The 19,451-nt window shown below is 34.7% G+C and overlaps 1 protein-coding gene and 1 long non-coding RNA gene across 3 annotated transcripts in view; one reads left to right on the top strand and one right to left on the bottom strand.

The window, feature by feature from the left end:
- Window positions 1–263: 263 nt before the first annotated feature.
- Window positions 264–19,451, bottom strand: part of Gulp1 (GULP PTB domain containing engulfment adaptor 1) — a 254,929-nt gene continuing 235,741 nt past the window's right edge. The window contains exons 9-11 of one of the 2 annotated variants that reach the window (XM_028765828.1): window positions 15,262–15,400; window positions 8,065–8,159; window positions 264–2,129 (exon numbers count right to left, since the gene is read on the bottom strand). In XM_028765828.1, coding sequence (XP_028621661.1) covers window positions 2,058–2,129; window positions 8,065–8,159; window positions 15,262–15,400 — 306 coding nt within the window. In that variant the 3' untranslated portion in view covers window positions 264–2,057. Of the gene's footprint in view, window positions 2,130–7,645; window positions 8,160–15,261; window positions 15,401–19,451 lie in introns of those variants that run through there. The other variant, XM_028765827.1, reaches the window with a different exon arrangement.
- LOC114619879 lies at window positions 1,599–16,771 on the top strand. The gene is made up of 4 exons (XR_003711228.1): window positions 1,599–1,763; window positions 4,527–4,583; window positions 12,554–12,660; window positions 16,187–16,771. It is a non-coding gene; the product is annotated as an uncharacterized LOC114619879 (long non-coding RNA).

Genomic DNA, 19,451 nt, shown 5'->3' with positions numbered 1-19,451 from the left:
AAAAGCTATCTTTATGCAATTATTGCATCAGATGCTTCTACTAAAAAGAAACCAAACTGTAGCCTTTGTCATCATCAGCACCAAATCCATGTGTACACAACTGAGTGAGATTTACACATGAAACTGAGGCGTGTATGGGCTGAGGATAATAAGACACAAGTTAAACAATACCTCTCCCTCTTTCCAGCTCCAACTTGTCAATAAAAATTAAATATATAGCCTTAGAATATACTTATAGATTATTAAGTGAGCATATCATACAGTTTAATTTATTTAAAATCTTTTATTTTCAGCAAAATCAAACATATCATTGAGTTTACATAGAATTTAAATTCCAATCATGTCTTTATAAAAATTCACTGATGAAATAAATGTTCACATTAATGACCAATTTTATGTACTATTTGATCATGCCAGTAGTAGAACAGGTCATCATTAAAAATTGGTAAGTAATATATCATAAATGTGCAAATATCATCTTAGTATTCTTATGTGTTACAATTGATACTAAATGTTTGCTAAATATATATCTATTACATAAAGCTTTTAAAAGTACATTAAAAATACAAATTCTGTTTAAAAAAGCCGTATAGATGGCTTCTAAACATCCTCATTATACAAATTCCAAAATACTGAGAATCAAGGACTACAAAGACTTCCTGATAAAACACACAGTACCTGCTAATTATAGTTTAAGTTAGCAGGTATAAGAGAACATAAGTAGGAAGCCTCATGTATGCCATAAAGCATAATCATTCAAACATAAAATTGCATAAGCACCACATTTGATTTCTGCTCTGTTCCTAATGAAAAGGTACTTTAAACACTTCTATAGAACTCCAGGAGTAACAGAGCTACTTAGTTTTGATAAAATTCCCACAAACTAGCCCAGATTTTCATTACTTTATTTTCTTTTTATTGTGATAAACAAAATTAGAACTTTTGACAATAATTTTTTCTGCCCTGGTATTTTATATCATGGGTAAATATTTTGGAATCATATATTTTCAACAGGTAGGTTTATCAGTACATCAGAATGAGTGCTGGAGAGTTTTATTGCTCATATTCAAGATGAAGCTGGTAAGGATTTTTTTGTGAAAAATGAAATTCTGATATTAACAGAGAAAATGAAAATTAAAATAGTTAAATTTTCTTAAATTTAAATAAATTACCACACCAAATTTTTAAAGTATGAAGACTAATGTGGCATTGAGGCATAAAATCACATCATAACTGCGGAATATTGGTAACATAAAAATGGATAATAGGCATCACATCCGTAGAAAGCAAAAGCTTAATTTCCTAAAATACTGGAGCAGATGCTAGCCCAGTGTTACACTAATATGACAGCACATTAGAAATGAAATTTTACATTTTCCAGGGAAGCACTTTTTCCTCAATTGTTATTTTTGAGACAAATTAACCATTTTTAGAATATAACTTAAATGACTGATATTATTATTTCATATTTACTAATATTCTAAATATATTTTGAATGATTACTACTAAAACCTATATTCTTATTTTACCAGATAGAATTTAGTAAGCTGGTAGGACAATAGCTAAACTTTAGATCTTCATAATGAGGCAAACTTTTTATTCACTAAATGACCTACAGCTAATCATTGGTAGACTGTTTATTTGTGTCAAAATAGAATATGTATATTGGTCTGTCTCTTCAGATACTTGGAAGATATCAAGGTATGGCTTTTTGGGACAAGGATAATGAACTAATGTCCTGGAGAGTGAGCATAAATGTCAAGGTAATGATAATTTAAAATTCAGACAAGAAAGACATTTAGAAAATTTGTTTTTCAACTATAAATTCACCCATAAAATAGAAGAGAACATGAAAGTCCAATACACATTATACTACGTTCTGTTTAAAATAAAAGATAAATCAACAGTGAAAGTGAGGAGATTGTTACTTAAACAGATCTAAAAACATTTAGATATTAAAAAATATATTGGCACAAGTATGACAGCTATCTTAAAATAATGAATGATATATATGTACATAAACAAATTAAGCATGTCAGGATCACTCATTCATGATGTCAGCACCTGCTGTCTAATGGGTCGAGACAAAATACTGTTCCTTCAAGGGTTAGTCCCATTTTGAACCCCTCCTGTAAAGTAGAATAAAATTGTTAAAGTGTAAACATTAATGACAAAAGAAATCATATAATCATATTAATAAGCAAAAGAGACTATAAACAAAGCTATAATATTTATGTTTAAAATAAATGCCAATTTTGGCTTATCAAAACTTTACACAGATAAAATTCTGAGTTTTTTTTATACTATTGGACATTTTTCTGTCTTAAGTATATGAAATGAATGTGCATGAGAAATAAAAGAAAATAACAATTTAAGACATGATATACAGTTTAAGACATCTATTTTTTACAGGAGACATTTCAATATTTCATTTTACTATATAATTCATTACTAGTTTTTAAAATTGTGTGTGTGTGTGTGTGCGTGTGTGTGTGTGCAGGTTTGTAACCAGAAGACTAAAGGATGGTACTGCATGTCCTGGAAATAGTGTTATAGATAGTTCCATTTTTGATTTGTAGATGAGCCAGTTTTGTCAGTGCTGGAAATAACTCAGGTCCTCTTTAAGAGAAAATACTTTTCACTCCTAACTTACTTGTCCAGACTCCCTATGAGTGAGGATTCACAGAAGCTTGATAATATTCATGTTTTCCTTCTGGCTACAACAGTCCACATCCTGGGTAAAATACTTTTGCAAGGACAGTGCTATACTCTTAACAGGATGTAGTACCATGAACCACTATACCGTCTGAAAGCTGCCTATCAGTTTTGCTGCTGCTTTTTCTTTCCAATCAGTTTTGCTATTATTTTTAGTTTTGAAATTAAAGTATAATTACATCATTCCTTCCATTCTTTTTTTCTCTGTAAAACCTTCATATACCACCTCTTGCCCTCTTCCAAACTCATGGCCTCTTTTTCTGTAATTGTTGATCTATCTATCTATCTATCTATCTATCTATCTATCTATCTATCTATCTATCTATCTATCTATTGTCTATCTATATTTATCATCTATCTATCTATATTTATGAATCAACTGTCTATCAATGAATAAATATATGAATTTTTATAGTCTTGCCTTTGACTTCTTATACCGTAGCATGCTTTTGAAGGTAAGATGTCATTTAACTATTGAATGTTAAGTGAATAGTTTTCTCTCTCTCTCTCTCTCTCTCTCTCTCTCTCTCTCTCTCTCTCTCTCTCTCTCTCCCTCCCTCCTTTGTTCCCTCCCTCCTTCCCTCCCTCTCTCCCTCTCTTCTTTTATTCTGCCTTCCTTCTTTCTTTTTTCTTACTTGGCTGTGGAGGGGGCAATTGTTTGGTTTGAATTTTTGAGGCAAGGTTTCTCTGAATAACCCTGACTGTCCTGAAACTCACTTTGTAGACCAGGGTAACCTTGAACTCAGAGATCAACCTGCCTCTGCCTCCTAAATTCTGAGATTAAAGGAATGTGCCATTATGCTTAGCTTCTTTTCTACTTTGCAAAGAAACCATTGCATTATAAACTGTCTCTGATACTCTCATCTTTCTCCAACCTCATCTTGCCTCTAAATCAATGTACACTGGCTTACAAAGAAGCACAGATATGTGCAAGTCAGTGGAAATACAGGTCATATTGTAGGTTTCTTTGGGAGTCATTGTGATAGTACCTCATTACTTTCATTTACAATCAGCATTTAATATATTTATAGTTCTGTAATGCAAACATTATCGTATACAGAAGAAATCACATCTATAGCCAATGCTCAGATACCCTCATTATTTATTGCACACAGATTGTATAGTAGCGTTAGTACTGGAAAGGTTTATAAACTTCTTTCCACCATTTATATGCAAATCATATTCTACTGGGTAATGATCATAGTATTTATTAATCATTTTAAAAGCTTGTATTATAATAAGAACTATTTGTTATATGTATTTGTGAATAGCAATTAAATAGTTTTAAAAGTTAATACTAAAAATAATACTCACTACTTTTTTCAAATATCTGGTTTCTAGCTGAATACTTGTACACTCTTATTATCTAGTATATCTTAAATAATAGATGATGACAGATGATTAAAAAAAAGGTACTTGTAAACCACTTAGAATACCGTCACCACCATAAACTGCTTAGTTTAATCATCAAATAACAGATATGCTCTAGTAACCTCACTGGTTTTCTTTCTTCCTGAAATAAAACTCCCTGTACATTTATCAACCCTACTTCAATAGTTTCATTTTTATTTCATAATGTAATGAATTTTAACTCTTCTCTTGAATCTCTAAATCCCTGTTTTAAAACGTGGCTTAAAGAGTTTTCTTAGTGCAGTAGTTAGTGCACCAGTCTCATAAAAAATGAGCTTATTTATTTAATGTAATGATGGGACTAGTTTCATGAAAAAATTACTTTATAATTAGTGAAAACATTAATCATAGTTTTTCATATGAAACATTTTGCTGAACTGTATTTTTCTGTTTTGAAACAGAGAAGAGAATATATAGAGAAAACAGAATTCCTATGGCCTAAATGCTCATATAATGAGGTATGTGCCTTTAATTATCTCTTCAAGTTCCAGGAGAACAGAAGTTTTTTTTTTTTTCATGAAATATATTACTTATAATTTTCTATTCTGTTGTCTAAAAGAACTTTCTACTTTAGATTTCTAATCAAACTAATATACTCTGACTACAACACAGTATTATTCTTTAAAGTATCAATTCATTTCCATTACTTTACAATCATAAATAAGGTCAACAACACAATTTCATATGTAAAAATTTAAAACATTTATAATCATCTGTTCATGTTGATGTTTTAAATAGTATAGAAAATATAAGTGCAAATATTCATATCAAGTTTAGTATCAAATTAGTATGATTTCCTGTAGACATGCTGTTATACTCTAACCTTGATCTAGCAAACATTTAGACTTCATGTTTCTCAGCAAATTCATTCATGCTGTTTATTTTAAAAAATTGTCTGTTAATTAAAAATGGCACTTAGATTTTAAAACAATTATTTGTATGTCTGCTTTGATTACATAGAGTGCATTCACACATGATTTACACAATTGTGGCTCTTTCTCTGAGTCAGGGCTTATTATTCATGCAATGACTGTTTGGCATTGCAATCATCTGTCTGCTCCTTTAATTATACACATGCATGTAGTTCCATGTGTATGTATAGATTCACATGCACATGTATGTGAATGCTTAAGGAAGCTAGAGACCAATTTTGGGCATCATTCCCCAGGATTGCCACCACCCTCCTTGAGGCACTGGCCTGGAGGTATTGCTTGTATTTCAATTATACATGGGCTCCCAAATTTTTAAACAGTTGACTTGATATTTGTGTAAAATTCTTTCATCCTTTTTAGACTTGCTATTGTTCAAAAACATATTACAATGTTTTATGCATATGTGCATGTTTGTATATGTGTTCATGTATGTGTGTGATTTGTATATCATGTGGGTACAGGTGTATGTGTTGTGCAAGTATGGGTGCACATATACATACATGGGCATGTATATGGATGCCAGAAATCAAGGTTGGCTGTTATTTTTTAGGAATGTCTTCCATGTTGTTGGCTTGAAACTTCCCAGTTAGATTACATTGCCTGGCCAATATACCCCAGGAAACATCCTGTCTATGTTTTTCTAGTGATGGGATTACACTGGATTTTTATGTGGGTTCTAAGACTAAGATTCTCATGTTTGCATGGCATCCACTTTGCCAAATGAGTTATTCTTCTCAACTTCTATTTCATTATTGTAATTCATAAAATATACTCACAGCTATCCATACTGTCTTATTCCTTTGTCTGAGAAAGTCACATACTTTAAAAATATATTAAATTGCTCAACTATTTGCAATAAAATATGGTTTGACATTTCTGCTTTAATTTTTACATGCATGAGACATTCTTAGAATTTCAAAGTCAGTACTGAAACTCTTAGTAATAATTTAGTTTTAATCTTCTATAATAAAAAGAAAACTAAATATTTAGCAAAGCTTGCCACTAATGTCACAGACTATATGACATTATTAACTTAGCCTATTATACTATATTGGTATTTTATATAATATGAAGATAGAGTAGACATATGTGTATATTAGATTAACTAGGATCATTGTAGACTATAAATGAAAGAAATATTATTTTATTATATTTAAAGTGACCTTGTAAATAATACTTGAACTAACACAAGCACAAAATGAAGTGAACAATGAAATATTGACAATAACTGAAATATTAATCTGAAGATCTGAGCTATGTAGCCTCTTTAAACACACTGAACTAATCACATACAACCATATGAAACTTGTTTGAATAGATATTAAGTGAAACATGCAGAAACAAATATTTTAGCTCTTAAAAAGTTTGTTAGCTCTTTAAGTTATGAAATGAGATACAAACCATCTCTGGCGCTACCCACCATGAAAGCAGGAGGATAAAAGAGACATTAAGAAATGTTTTAGAAACCTGAGAATCAAAAGCATTGGATCTCACTCTAAGATTACCTGAATACCATATTTTTACATCACTCTTGTACCACATTTTTCAAACTTGGTGTCATCAACTCTGTAGATGAAGGCTTATCTTTTAAAATCTGTTCAAGTCTTAAGTTTACTATTAAAAACACAAGGCCTTCATGGAAAGTCTTCATAATCTCCATCAGCTTGAGAGCAGTTACTCCTCTCAGCTCCCAAGGTCATGATCTACAGGCATTATCCCAGAAAGTTCACTCGAATGAGCACAGATGACAAAGGAAAATAATTAATTCAGAGAGGACACTGTATTATGTCTTATTAACCAGTCACTTTTAAGTGAAATTTTCAGTCACATTAAAAATTTTACTGTGAACTTTGTGGATGTTATAATGACTATAAAAATTATATGGCTCAGTCATCAATGATTTTTTTCACAATATTTTAAAAATATAATCATTTCAGTAAATTTAAATAAAATAAAATAAAAATTTAGGGAAAGAAATGGTAATTGAATTTGAGAAATTTTGATACATTCTTCGAAAACATCAAGAATACTTTTAAATAATTCAACCTTTCAAATGCTAAATTACTAAATTTAAATTACTAAAGCTAGAACAAAAAATGACAAGGACATAAGAATTAGAAAAGTCAGCAGCATGTCATTTATCTGAGTGGAAGAATATTTGTATTGTCTCAGGGAAAGGCGTGTGCTCACCAGCTTTAGATCACAGTTTATTCTCTGGTTTGGGGGTAGGTATGCATGGATGATGAAGCTCAAGGTGGAAGTGAGTTAATCAGGGCAACAAGCAGAATAACTCAACCTTCTCACATTAATGTCTCAGATACCTCTTCACAGTCACTTCCAAGTAGTTCATGCTGTTCTCAATTTTATCAGTTATGAATATTTGTGATGTAAAATAAGACATAATTATTTTATTCAAACATGGAGGATAAATATAAAGAGAAGCCATTACTCCAATTTATATATGACAATCTTTCCATCAATGGGAAAATCTATAAGCTTTAAAAACCACCTTCTTTCAACTTACAGAAAAGTTTAAAGAAAGTAGCTTGACCAATCACCTAAAGAAGCTGCCACTAGTGCTTGCCTTCTCAAAAGTCAAGGAGTCATGACCCACAATTACAATGCTTCTTCTAAAAAAATTTATAATAATGTTAATCTTACAAAATTTTCCCTCATAGATTCCCTTTACAATTTTGAAATTCTGAACTATTAAGACTGAGACAAAAGTGTTACAGTCTAATTAAAATGGCTTTTAAGTTCTGTAACTTAGAAACATACAATCCTGTCATTTGTATTAAAAATAATCATCTTCTTTCCATTGTATATTGATCAAGAAAGACATAGTCCTTGGCATGTGTAAGTGCTTCAAAGAGTAAGTGTAGTTATTTTTAGTCTAACTACTTTAAACATGTCTCTATAGCAACGAAGGATGGAGCTTTGGTATAAACATTTTGCTGCTATTGTTGTTCCAGATTAAAAGAAATAAATAATCTGTTAAAATAGTCACCTGCATCTCATCTAATTTGGACTGAATATCAGGAGGAAAGTCCCCCGCTCCACAGTTAAATGGGTCAAAAGGTTCAGCTCCAAAAAGGTCCCGTTCTGTAAGGAAGAAAACATTTGGTAAGAGATAGGATGAAACGTTAGTTGAGATAGAACAAAATCAGACATATAACTTAAAATTATGAATTTAATTGTTATATTAATATAAATATTTACAGGATCAAATGAGCTACTGATATTTACATTTTCTGTTACGTATTTTTGAGCCAAGTAAGGAAAGAATATATTTTGTGATATTAAAAATTCTCTGGCAAGATAAGTCCAGTTAAATTTAGGATGATATTGCCATAAACAAGTGTTGTATGTTCTTATTCACATGTGAATATTGGTGTCAAATATTTATATTTGTATGTTCAACTTAGAGTATCTAGAGCAACTAGGAAACTAGAAATGGATTATTGGTGAGGAAAATGAAGAAAGATCTTAAAGGAAGAGGAATAGTGGTGAACATAGATGATATGAAAGAGAAAATGCATAAGAAATTTTAGGGAAGGAGAGTAGTGGGAGAGTAGACAGAAAAGAGGGTTGGAGGAGGCATAACTAACCATAATGATACTTGAAAAAGTCATGTTAAATCCTATTATTTTAAAAGCTTCATGTGTGTATTTCCATGCTCATATAAACGAGTTTAATTGCAGTATGCAACACAGAGGATAAGGTTTCTTCCAGGTGCCATAGATACGCAAATATAAAACCCAATATCAAATGAGGAATATCTACCCTAGAAGTTTATCAGGGATGTCCAGTAGTTATCACTTCCCCTCCCCCGAAAAGAAGAAAAACCATGGTTACATCTTAGTTAGTGTTTTATTGCTGGGGAGAAACACCATGACAATGGCAACTCTGATGAAACAACAACAACAAAAACATTTAGTTAAGGCTGGCTTACACTTCAGAGGTTTAGTCTATTATCATCATGGAAAGCATAGTGGTACACAGTCAGACATGGTGTTGGTAAAGGAGCTGAGAGTGCTACATCTGGATCTATAGCCAATGGAAAGTGATTGTGTGTCACAATGGACATAGCTTGAGCATAGGAGACCTCAAAGTCTGCCCCGCAGTGAGACTTCATCCAAAAAGACCTCACCCCTTAATAGTGTCATTCCTTATAGGCCAAGCATTCAGTTGGGTGAAAGTACCACATTCTACTCCTTGGCTCCCCAAAACTTGTAGGTACAGCATAATGCAGAATTGTATTCAGCCCACCTTCAAAAGTTCCCATAGTTTCTTTCAGTTTCAAGCCTGTTTAAAAGTCCAAACTACAAAGTCTCTTTGAGACTCATATAATCACTTTACTGTAAACACATATAAGATAAAATAAAAAAGAAGATCACATATTTTCAACATATGTTGGCACAGGATACACATTAACATTCCAAGAGAGAAAAGACTGTATAGTGAGGAAATCCTGGACCAAAGGAAGACTGAAAGCCAACTAGGCAAACTTTTAACTCCACATCTCTATGCCTGATGTCAGCATGCTCTACAGACCACCAACTGCTTTTAGCTTTATTGACTGCAACACACTTCTTTCTATTAAGCTGGTTCCACTCCCTGTTACTCCTTGGCTGATAGCCAATGATTCTGGTATTTCCAACATCTTAGGGTCTCCAAGGCTCTTCAGGCTTCACCTTCACAGGTCCATGCAATGGCTTTTCTAGACCTCCATGAAGGAACACCCCTAACACATGCCTGGTCTCAGCAGCTTTTCTTAGTCATGGAAGGAGATTCCAAAACTCCTTTCTTCTGTCCTTGATTTTAAAACCAAAACCATGTGGCCAAATCTGCCAAGTCCTGCTGCTTGCTTGGGTCAGAACATAGCCCCCTTATTCAATGACATCTTCACCAGTTTTTTTTTCCTTTTTCTTTGTGTGTGTGTGTGTGTGTGTGTGTGTGTGTGTGTGTGTGTGATGGTTTCCTTTACTTCCTAAACTTGACTATCTGGTAACTTGCTATGTAGACTAGGCTGGCCTTGAATTCAGCTATCTGCCTGCCTTTGTCTCTGCAGTGGTAGAATTAAAGATGGCTTTATGTGTTTCTTTCATTCCTTTTTGGCATGTTGGAAACCTAGCTGGGTGGGATCCCTGTGTTCACCACTCCTTTTATTGCACTTAGCATGAGGCTTTTCTTTCATCTATCTGTCTCCTTGAACACAGGACTGAGATCCATTCCAATTCATGATGCTCCCTTTCTTCTTGAACTATACATTTTTTTTATTTCTCTTTGAGCAGCTTTCTCCTTCTCATTAGAGCCTCATAAGAATAAACAGTCGTAAATAACCACATGACAGAATCAATACTAAGATGTTCTGAAAATTTTCTGGCCAATACAACTACTCTAGAACTCTTCAATTTAGCCTGAGGTAAAGTTTTCAGACAAGGGCACAGAGCAGCCATATTCGTCACCAAAATATTACAGGAATAGTCTCTAGGCCTCATATTGACATTCTTCTCTTCTGAAGCCTCTTGAGCCAGGCACCCACAGTTAAAATCAAGTTAGCACCACTGTCTTCCATGTGTCTATTAGGATAGCCCATTAAGCCCTATTTAAAGCATCTAACTGTTTCATTTTTGTGAGAAGATACCATGACCATAGCAACTCTTACAAAGGAAAACATTTAATTTGGGCTGGCTTAGAGTTTAAAGGTATAGTCATTATCATCATAGAAGATATGCAGGCTGACATGATCCTGGAAAGGCAGCTCAGAGTTCTATATCTTGATCTGCAGGCAGTAGGAAGTGACTGTGTGCCACACTGGACATAGATTCAACATAGGATACTTCAAAGCTTACCTCCATATTTACCTCCATACTGACACAAAGCCACACCTACTTCAACAAGGTTTTACTTCCTAATCATGCTATTCTTTATGGGCCAAGCATTCAGACAGCAGTCTATAGTAACCATTCCTATTCAAACTACCACACTAAAGTTCTTGTTTGATAATCAGATCTTTATATCGCGATTGTATTGCTGACGACACTACACACTTGGGCCACACAACATGGAGAAATCAAGTTGGCACTGACAAGGAAGCTTTATTCAAGCTGGCTAGCCTTTGTAGTACCATGGCTACTATTTAGACTTGGCTAATAAGAGAATAGAAAAAAAAAACATTAACATTGTAACCCAGTTGTGAATCCTCTGAACTATGATAATGTCTGGTGTGGTAAGATACAGGCATAGATTCAATAGTGTAACAAAGATTATGTTGGTAATCAATTGCTTTCAGATTGAATTTAAAGACTGGTCCACAAGAGGAAAAAAATCATATCTGGTTCTGTTAATCTGACCAAAAACCTATGAATAAAGAGACCAGAGGCCCCAAATTGAAACTCTATTATTCTATCAAAACGACTAAATACTAAACTGCTTTCTAAATTCAGATTTTTTAAGCCTGTAGTTTAGTGTAACTTTCAGACTTCATCAAAAGAGTTTGTATAATATATGATGATTAATGCAGAAACTCACAACTGATCAAAATGTAGAGAATAAATGTTGTTGAAGTTCTCATTCACAAATGAGATATCTAAATGATCCATCCCTCAAAGTTAGGAATCATTTTGGAAGAGGAGATAGAAAGACTGTCCAGATATTAGAAAGGACTGGGGCAAAGCAGTGTCATGCAGATATGACCGAATCTCTGTATTCATAAACTCACACTAGCTGGAATGTCCTGCTCGACATCAAGCAAGTCAACATTTTAATATGAGCTCCTGACTTCTAATTGAGGAACGGTTTACATCTGTTGGTTTCTAGGTGTGTGAGAGTCAATTTTCTTAAAGAGTGTATCTTCTATGAATGTACCCACACTCATAAGAGCAACACAAATTGGACTGGATGAATTACATGAATAAGAGGAAGACACAAAGTTGAGAAAGAGTAAGAAGTTCGAATTTAATCTGGAAAGAGTTACAGGCAGGAGAGGGGGTAAATATGATCAAAATATATTGTGCAACATCTTCAAATAGTCAATAAAGCTAATATTAAAAATATTTGGTCATGAATAATGGTTCATATCTATAATACTTTCCCTGGGGGTGGAGTGGAGGCAGTTCTAAAACGTTCAAAGCCAGCTTTGGCTAGAGTAAGACTCTGTCTCAACAAAATCATAATGGCAAAATGTCTGTGGTACTGTTGAGATGCTTTCTAGAGTGCATTTTATGTGTCTTTAGTGTAACTTCTTAACAACAACACTACTAATATTTAATAATTGACCTATTACAATGCTGATATTTTATCGCAGAATTTACTAATATTAATATGAGATTTCTTTAATTCCACCTGTTGCTGTCTCACAACAGAATGGCAAGGAAACATGCAGAATTTGTAAGTTAGCTGTTTACTTGTAGTTCATAAACTTGAATCTCATTTTTTAAAAAAAATTCAAGACAGTGTGTATTGAACAGCATGAAATGATGTAATTTTTGTAGGTCACATTGAACCAAGTTTTTAATGGGAGTCCTCAAATGTAAGAAACAGATTTTTATTTTAACATCCTGAAGGAAGAAGACAGCAATTGGTTATCCAGTAACAAATGGTAAGTCCTAAACATATGTACCATTATATATACTGGGAAGTTTGTATTTAGGAATGCACATGTCTGTTCACATGGACACACATACACATATAACAACAATTAATAAAGTCAAAAGTTTGAACACGAACAAGAGGGGGTATAAAGAAGGTTAGGGGAGGAAAGGAAGGGAGGAAATGGTATAAATGTATTATAATCCCAAAATTTATTTTTTAAAAAGTCCATTCAGCCCTTATATATGCTTTAAATAGCTTCCTAAATGCACTGTAAGCAGCACCTTACAAACACTGGATGTAAGCACTGCTTCTATACAAAAGACGAATCAAAGTTTTCATGATAGGGTCAGGGCTATCCTTATCCATGGGTATAAGAACAAATGCTTATAGATTGCTGTTAGGGTTTATGCTGGTTTTGAAATTTAATAATTGTAGATTTTTCTTCAATAGCCAAGACATCCCTAGCACAGTAGTTTGCTAGGTTTCAAAACTTCTCTTTACAACAGAAAACCACTTCAGACTACAGAGTTTTGGAGTCCAGTCCCAGTGGATACATCTATGAGACACTCTTACTTTTACACCCAAGGCTCAGGGAACATTACAGAACCAGGGACAGAAACATTGCAAGAGCTACTAGCCAAAACAAACAAAAAAAATCAAAAACAAAAAACACAAAAAAACAAACAAAACAACAAAACAACAATAACAACAACACAAACAAACAACTTTGTTTTTTCTAATACTTGACAAAACAGCTAAGTAAGCATTATTAAGTTTTGTACAGTCTGGTAAAGACTGGTATCACCTCTTTTAGACATATAGCAGGTATTACAATACTTGGATTGCATGGTAGTACTTTGTTTCAGCTTTTTTGAGAAATCTCCATCCTTTTTTTTCCTATCATTTTGGAAACATTGACACATGTTTATCTAAGGAATACTGATCTGGAGCATTTTTTCATGTACCCAGCCAATGACATAGATCTATCTTCTTGAATGGTATATCTGCTGCCTGTGTTTTTATTTGAAAAATTATCTATATATTATCTATATATTTTAGATGTCAGAAGTGCTTTCACCCATTCTTTGTATTAGTATTCACTTTAATGTTTCCTTTGTGAGTAAGAAGGTTCTTTGAAGTAAAATCACTTGTTTACGATGATGATGAATCTTGGTTGTTGGCTTGACTCGTCTAGGAAGGAACACTCTCAACTGTAGAACTTATTCATTCTAGCCTGTGGGCATGCCTGTGGCATGTTCCTGATTGATAATTGATGTAAGAGAGCCCAATCCATTGTGAACAAATGGATTTAGGTTGCTAAGAGCATGAGCCAGGGAAGAAGTTAATGAGCGCTGTTTCACAAATGATCTCTGTTTTTTTCCTGCCTTGAGCTTCTGTCATGACTTTTCCTGAAATAATCTATTTCCTCCTCAAGATCATGGTGTTTATCACATCAATGAAAAGAAACCAGAATATCTATTTTTTGCTTTCTGTGTTATGGGAATTTGAGTGCAAAAAAAAATCTTGTTCATTATATATGCCCATTCTGAGTTGATATTTTGAAAAATTATAGTGGGCTGACATTTATACAAATTAAAGGTTAAGGCTTAATAGTGACGTGTTTGTGTGTCAAGTGGACAAGAATTCAATTGTACTGGCTTGTTTTGTGTGTCAACTTAACACAAACTGCAGTTATCACAGAGAAAGGAGCCTCTCTTGAGGAAATGTCTCCATGAGATCCAGCTATAAGGCATTTTCTCAGTGATCAAGGATGGGAGGACCCATTGTGGGTGGTGTCATCCCTTGGCTGGTAGTCTTGGGTTCTATAAGAAAGCAAGCTGGGCAAGTCAGGGGAAGCTAAGCCCCTCCATGGCCTCTGCATCAGATCCTGCTTCCTGACCCGCTTGGATTCCAGTCCTGACTTCCTTTGATGATGAACAGCAGTGTGGAAAGCTGAATAAATCCTTTCCTTCCCAACTTGCTCCTTGGTCATGATGTTTGTGCAGGAATAGAAACCCTGACTAAGACACATACTCTGGCCCACACAATGAGTATCTTTTGAATGCTTTCTATATATCAAGGAGAGATTTTAATGATTTTTTTACAGATATGTAGAAGATAACATCTGAAAAAATGTTTTTAGATATTTAGTACATCAAAGACAAACCCTTTACATAATACTATACACAGAAAAATTATAGGAGTTTCACTCTTTACATATTTTTCCACTAACGACTCATAAATGCATAACAAGACTATGTAAACTACTCTAGTAAACACATAACAAATAAATCCATTATGACTAGTTATTTTTAACAATGTTGAGATATTAAATAAACACAAATGCACAGTTGAATAATGTTTTATGATGCAAGTAGCGCTATATTAAAATACTATTTTTCATGTAAGGTTCAACTTGCAAATAGGGATGTGTTTAGTATTATTTTCTCAATTATAAAGCAAAATAGATTTAATCAAATTTGAAACCTATGTAAAAGCTTAATACTTCAGTAATTAAAGCTGTAAGCCTGTTACTTTATTTCTACAAAATGTGAAAGATTGAAAATACAGCCAAATATAGCAATAGTGATATATTTAGAGAGCTTACTGATCTCTGCAGATCTGTTAGGTATGGGTGGTAGCTGTGTGCCATTTCGAGCAGATGTTGGAGACTGGTGTGATATTGGGGAAAATGGAATCATGTCAAAGATGTCAGTGGAAGGAGAAGTCACTGTCACACCACTGGCCTGTAACGAAGATAGGAATTAGTGTGATGACCAAGATAGGCATATTCCTATCCTGAGAATGTTATATACATGTAAAATACACACACACACACACACACACACACACACACACACACAAATAAAACTCTGGTGGGGAGTCAGATAACTTTGCATTCTATAAAGGAAAAGTAATTAACTATAGTTTCATGTTTTTTGAGCTAGTACAGCAAATACTCACTTAAAAGAAAACGGCATAAATTTGTTCTCAAAGCAGATAACAGCAACAATGTGGACACAGTTGAAGATGGGTGAGCAAAGCAATGCTGAGCTTTTGTATATTATAAACAATTGCCATCTTGTCAGAAAATAACTAACACCTTAGAAAATATGTGAATAAAAACAAATATTTTGAAATTGACTTCACATAAGATTTTTTAAAAGAAACAGTTGAACATAATAAACTACTTTCTTAATTATAATGTTTAAATAAAATTTACATTTTTTGTATTCTTAAAAGCAAAGCATATTCATTTGCATTTGTAAGTACAGAACAATTAACTGACATTGATTCCAATACATTTTATACCTGAATAAATTCATCATGTTTTTAATAATAAACAGTTTCCATGTAAAATAAATTAGTAAGTCACAATGTAATACCCAAACTATTAAATTATACAATCCAGGTTGGAACTGGAAAGATATTGAAAAATTAAGATCCTCTGAAAATTCAGCCAAAAATTAATGTGAAATGGAAGAATTAGAAAATTTTCAAACAAGGTAAAACATCTGTATTATCTCTTATAGGAACTGTCATACTGATTAAAGGATGAAGTTTTTCATTGGAGAGGAATAGAAGATATTTTGTTTTTGCTTTTTTTTTTTTTTACTTTTGCTTTTAGATTATGGAAATATTACCAAGAGTGGCTCATGGTAGAGTTCTCAGGGTAAAACAAACATGGGGTTGGTTGTATGCATAAAGAGATGGATGAGATGATTAGGTGAAATGACAACTAGGTATATTTTCTGCATAAAAATTGCCATTGTAGTACTTTCTTCAACATTTTACTTATTATAATAAGTAAATCACTCACTCCTACAGTATACAGGAATATTGCCCTCTTAATCCTTTTCTTCTTCCCTGGCTTGCAAATTGTTCCTCAGCATGTAAAAATATTACACTGGAAATATTGTGGCTTTCTTCTAGCTTCTGTACTATTTGTGTACCATATTTTCAGGATTTATAAACTCCTAGGATTCTCTGCTTTAAACTGCACTAAGCAGGAACTTAAGAAAATCAAAATATCCCAATAAGGCATCAAGTCCCATTGCATTGCCTCCAGCCACATCTAACCATTTAGTACCACACACAGGACACACATGCTCACTAAGTTCATAGCAGCCTTATTTATAATAACCAGAAGCTGGAAAGAACCCAGATGTCCTCAACAGAGGAATGGATACAAAAAAAATGTAGTACATTTACATAATGGTCAGCTATTAAAAACAATGAATTTGAGAAATTCTTAGGTAAGTGGATGGAACTAGAAAATATTATCCTGAGTGAGGTAACCCAATTACAAAAAACAAACAAACAAACAAACAAACAAAAACACTCATGGCATTCACTCACTGATAATTGAATATTAGCCCAGAAGCTTGAAATACTCAAGATTCACCTTACAGACCACATGAAGCTCATGAAGAAGGAAGACCAAGTGGGGGTGCTTCGGTCCTTCTTAGAAGGAGTAACAAAATACTCAAGAGAGCAAATATGGAGACAAAATGTGGGACAGAAATTGAAGGAGGGGCCATCTGGAGACCTTTCCACCTTGGCATCCATCCCATGTGCAGTCACCAAAGGTAGATGCTGATGTGGATGTCAGGCAGTGCGTGCTGACAGGAGCCTGATATAGTTGTGTTTTTAGAGGTCTGCCGGAGTCTGACATATTCAGAGGCAGAGGCTCACAGCTAACCATTGAACTGATCATGGGGTTCCCAATGGAGAAGTTGAGAGAAGACTGAAGGAGCTGAAAGGGTTTGCAGCCCCATGGGGAGAGCAACAATACCAACCAACCAGAGCTCCCAGGGTCTAAACCACCAGCCTGGGAGCACATAGGGAGAGACCCATGGCTACAGCTGTATATGTAGGGGAGGATGGCCTTGTAGGGCATAGGTGGGAGAGGAGATCCTTGGTCCCATGAAGGTTGGACACCAAGTGTGGGGGAATTCGAGGGTGGGGAGGTGGGAGTGGGTGGGTTGGTGGGGGGCACATCCTCATAGAAGCAGGAGGAGGGGGGTGGGATAGGGGGTTCCTGGGTGGGGGGTTGGGAAATGGGATAAGGGGATAACATCTGAAATGTAAATAAAATATCCAATAAAAAATTTAAAAAACAAAAAAGAATTCTTTTAAAGTAGGAAATGGATAATAGAGTTTTCTGCTTTGTAAGTTATATAAAGTCTAGGAATGCTGCTCTCACTGACTGGCCTGAGCAGGCCACTTTTAGAAAGTGATCACACTGACAGTCTGGGACAGGAGAGTTGATAAGACTGAGGGAAATGGAAACATGTTTCTTCAAGGAGATGGATCTTCACTATTGCTCCAGAGACAGGATGAGCATCTTTAAAAAATCTGTGGCACATGACCAAAGACTCTGTGTGGCAGCTGTAAAGGATGAACAGAAAGAGAAACATGCTAAGGAGGAGAAAAGAGGCTTGGAGGGAGTGAAGAACATACAGGAAGATTATTTGGGAAGGGTGTTTTGTGAAAATTACAAGAGTACGGTTACAAAATCTAAATAGCTGAAGCTGGATTTCTGTATGAGTTCTCACTAATCAGCTTATTGAAATATCATCATATTTTCATAGTTTTAAACAGGATATTAGAGTCACCAGGACTTCAGAGGAAGACAGTAAAGAAGAAACTGTGAACATCTGTGATGCTTTTTGAGGTCTTGTTGATTTAGGATGGTAGGTCCAGTAAGATGAACAGTCATGGACGTAAGAGAAGTTCTGGTGAGTGGTTAGTGATTGTAGAATTTTCTAGAGTTAATATCCATTTTAGTAATCTTTGAGTTTTCATAAGTAGTAATTACAATTGTGATATACTTATATTTTCACTGAAGTAATGTGTGTAGATTCATAGGATGTACACATCTCTAAGCTCAGAAGCATAGACAAAGTCCAAAACTGTGATTCTAGTTCCCTTGCCCATCCTGAAAGTAGGAGGTTATCCGTGGTAGAACACGCTAGAGATGGAAAGGAAGTTATCAAGAGCCTCACAGCAATTGAAGGCCATAAACAATGGGAAAACTGTAAATGGCAAAGGGGTAAATAGTGCCTGCATATCAAACTTCAGGTGCCTTTTGGGAGGCATTCTTCTAGCATGCATATTTCTAGTCAAGAGATGATCTTCGTCCAGGAGTTAGATCCTATAGTTGGCAATGTATTAGCTAAAATGAAAGCTAGAACTTAAAGTATCATACTAAATGGGCCAGAAAGAAGAGCCCATTCCGTCAATGCTCCTTCTCATTTCCCCATAAGAGGAGCTCAAAGGATAGAGGTATGGGATAGGCACTATGTCGTTGCTTAGGGAGGTTGAACAAAGGTTCTCAAGGTTAGAATTTAGGTTTTCTTTTTGTCTTTTCCTAAGAGAAGGAGGAGTGCTGAATACAGAATCAGAGAGAGGGAAAGTGTTGTGAAGACCCCAGCATAAACAAAGCTAGTGACAACATTAAAGAGATGTCTTGACCAAGAATGTCACAGAGAGACCTTTTTATCAAGGCTCAAAAATGCAGAGATGCATGCCTATGAGGCCAGCTAGGAAACTGAGTGCCTGACTCTACTGAACTCTGCCCCAGCTCTGTGGCAGCAGGGCGGGGTAGAATTGGGTGGAAGCTTTGTGGCAGCAGGGCGGGGTAGACAGGGCGGGGTAGAGTTGGGTGGAAGCTCTGTGGCAGCAGGGTGGGGTAGACAGGGCGGGGTAGAGTCAGGTGGAAGCTCTGTGGCAACAGGGTCGGGTAGACAGGGCGGGGTAGAGTTGGGTGGAAGCTCCTTGGCAGCAGGGTGGGGT

The sequence above is a fragment of the Grammomys surdaster genome, unplaced genomic scaffold, assembly GCF_004785775.1.
Source record: "Grammomys surdaster isolate TR1022 unplaced genomic scaffold, NIH_TR_1.0 165, whole genome shotgun sequence".
NCBI classification, from domain to species: Eukaryota; Metazoa; Chordata; class Mammalia; order Rodentia; family Muridae; genus Grammomys; species Grammomys surdaster.
This window is presented reverse-complemented; position numbering and strand designations above follow the sequence as displayed.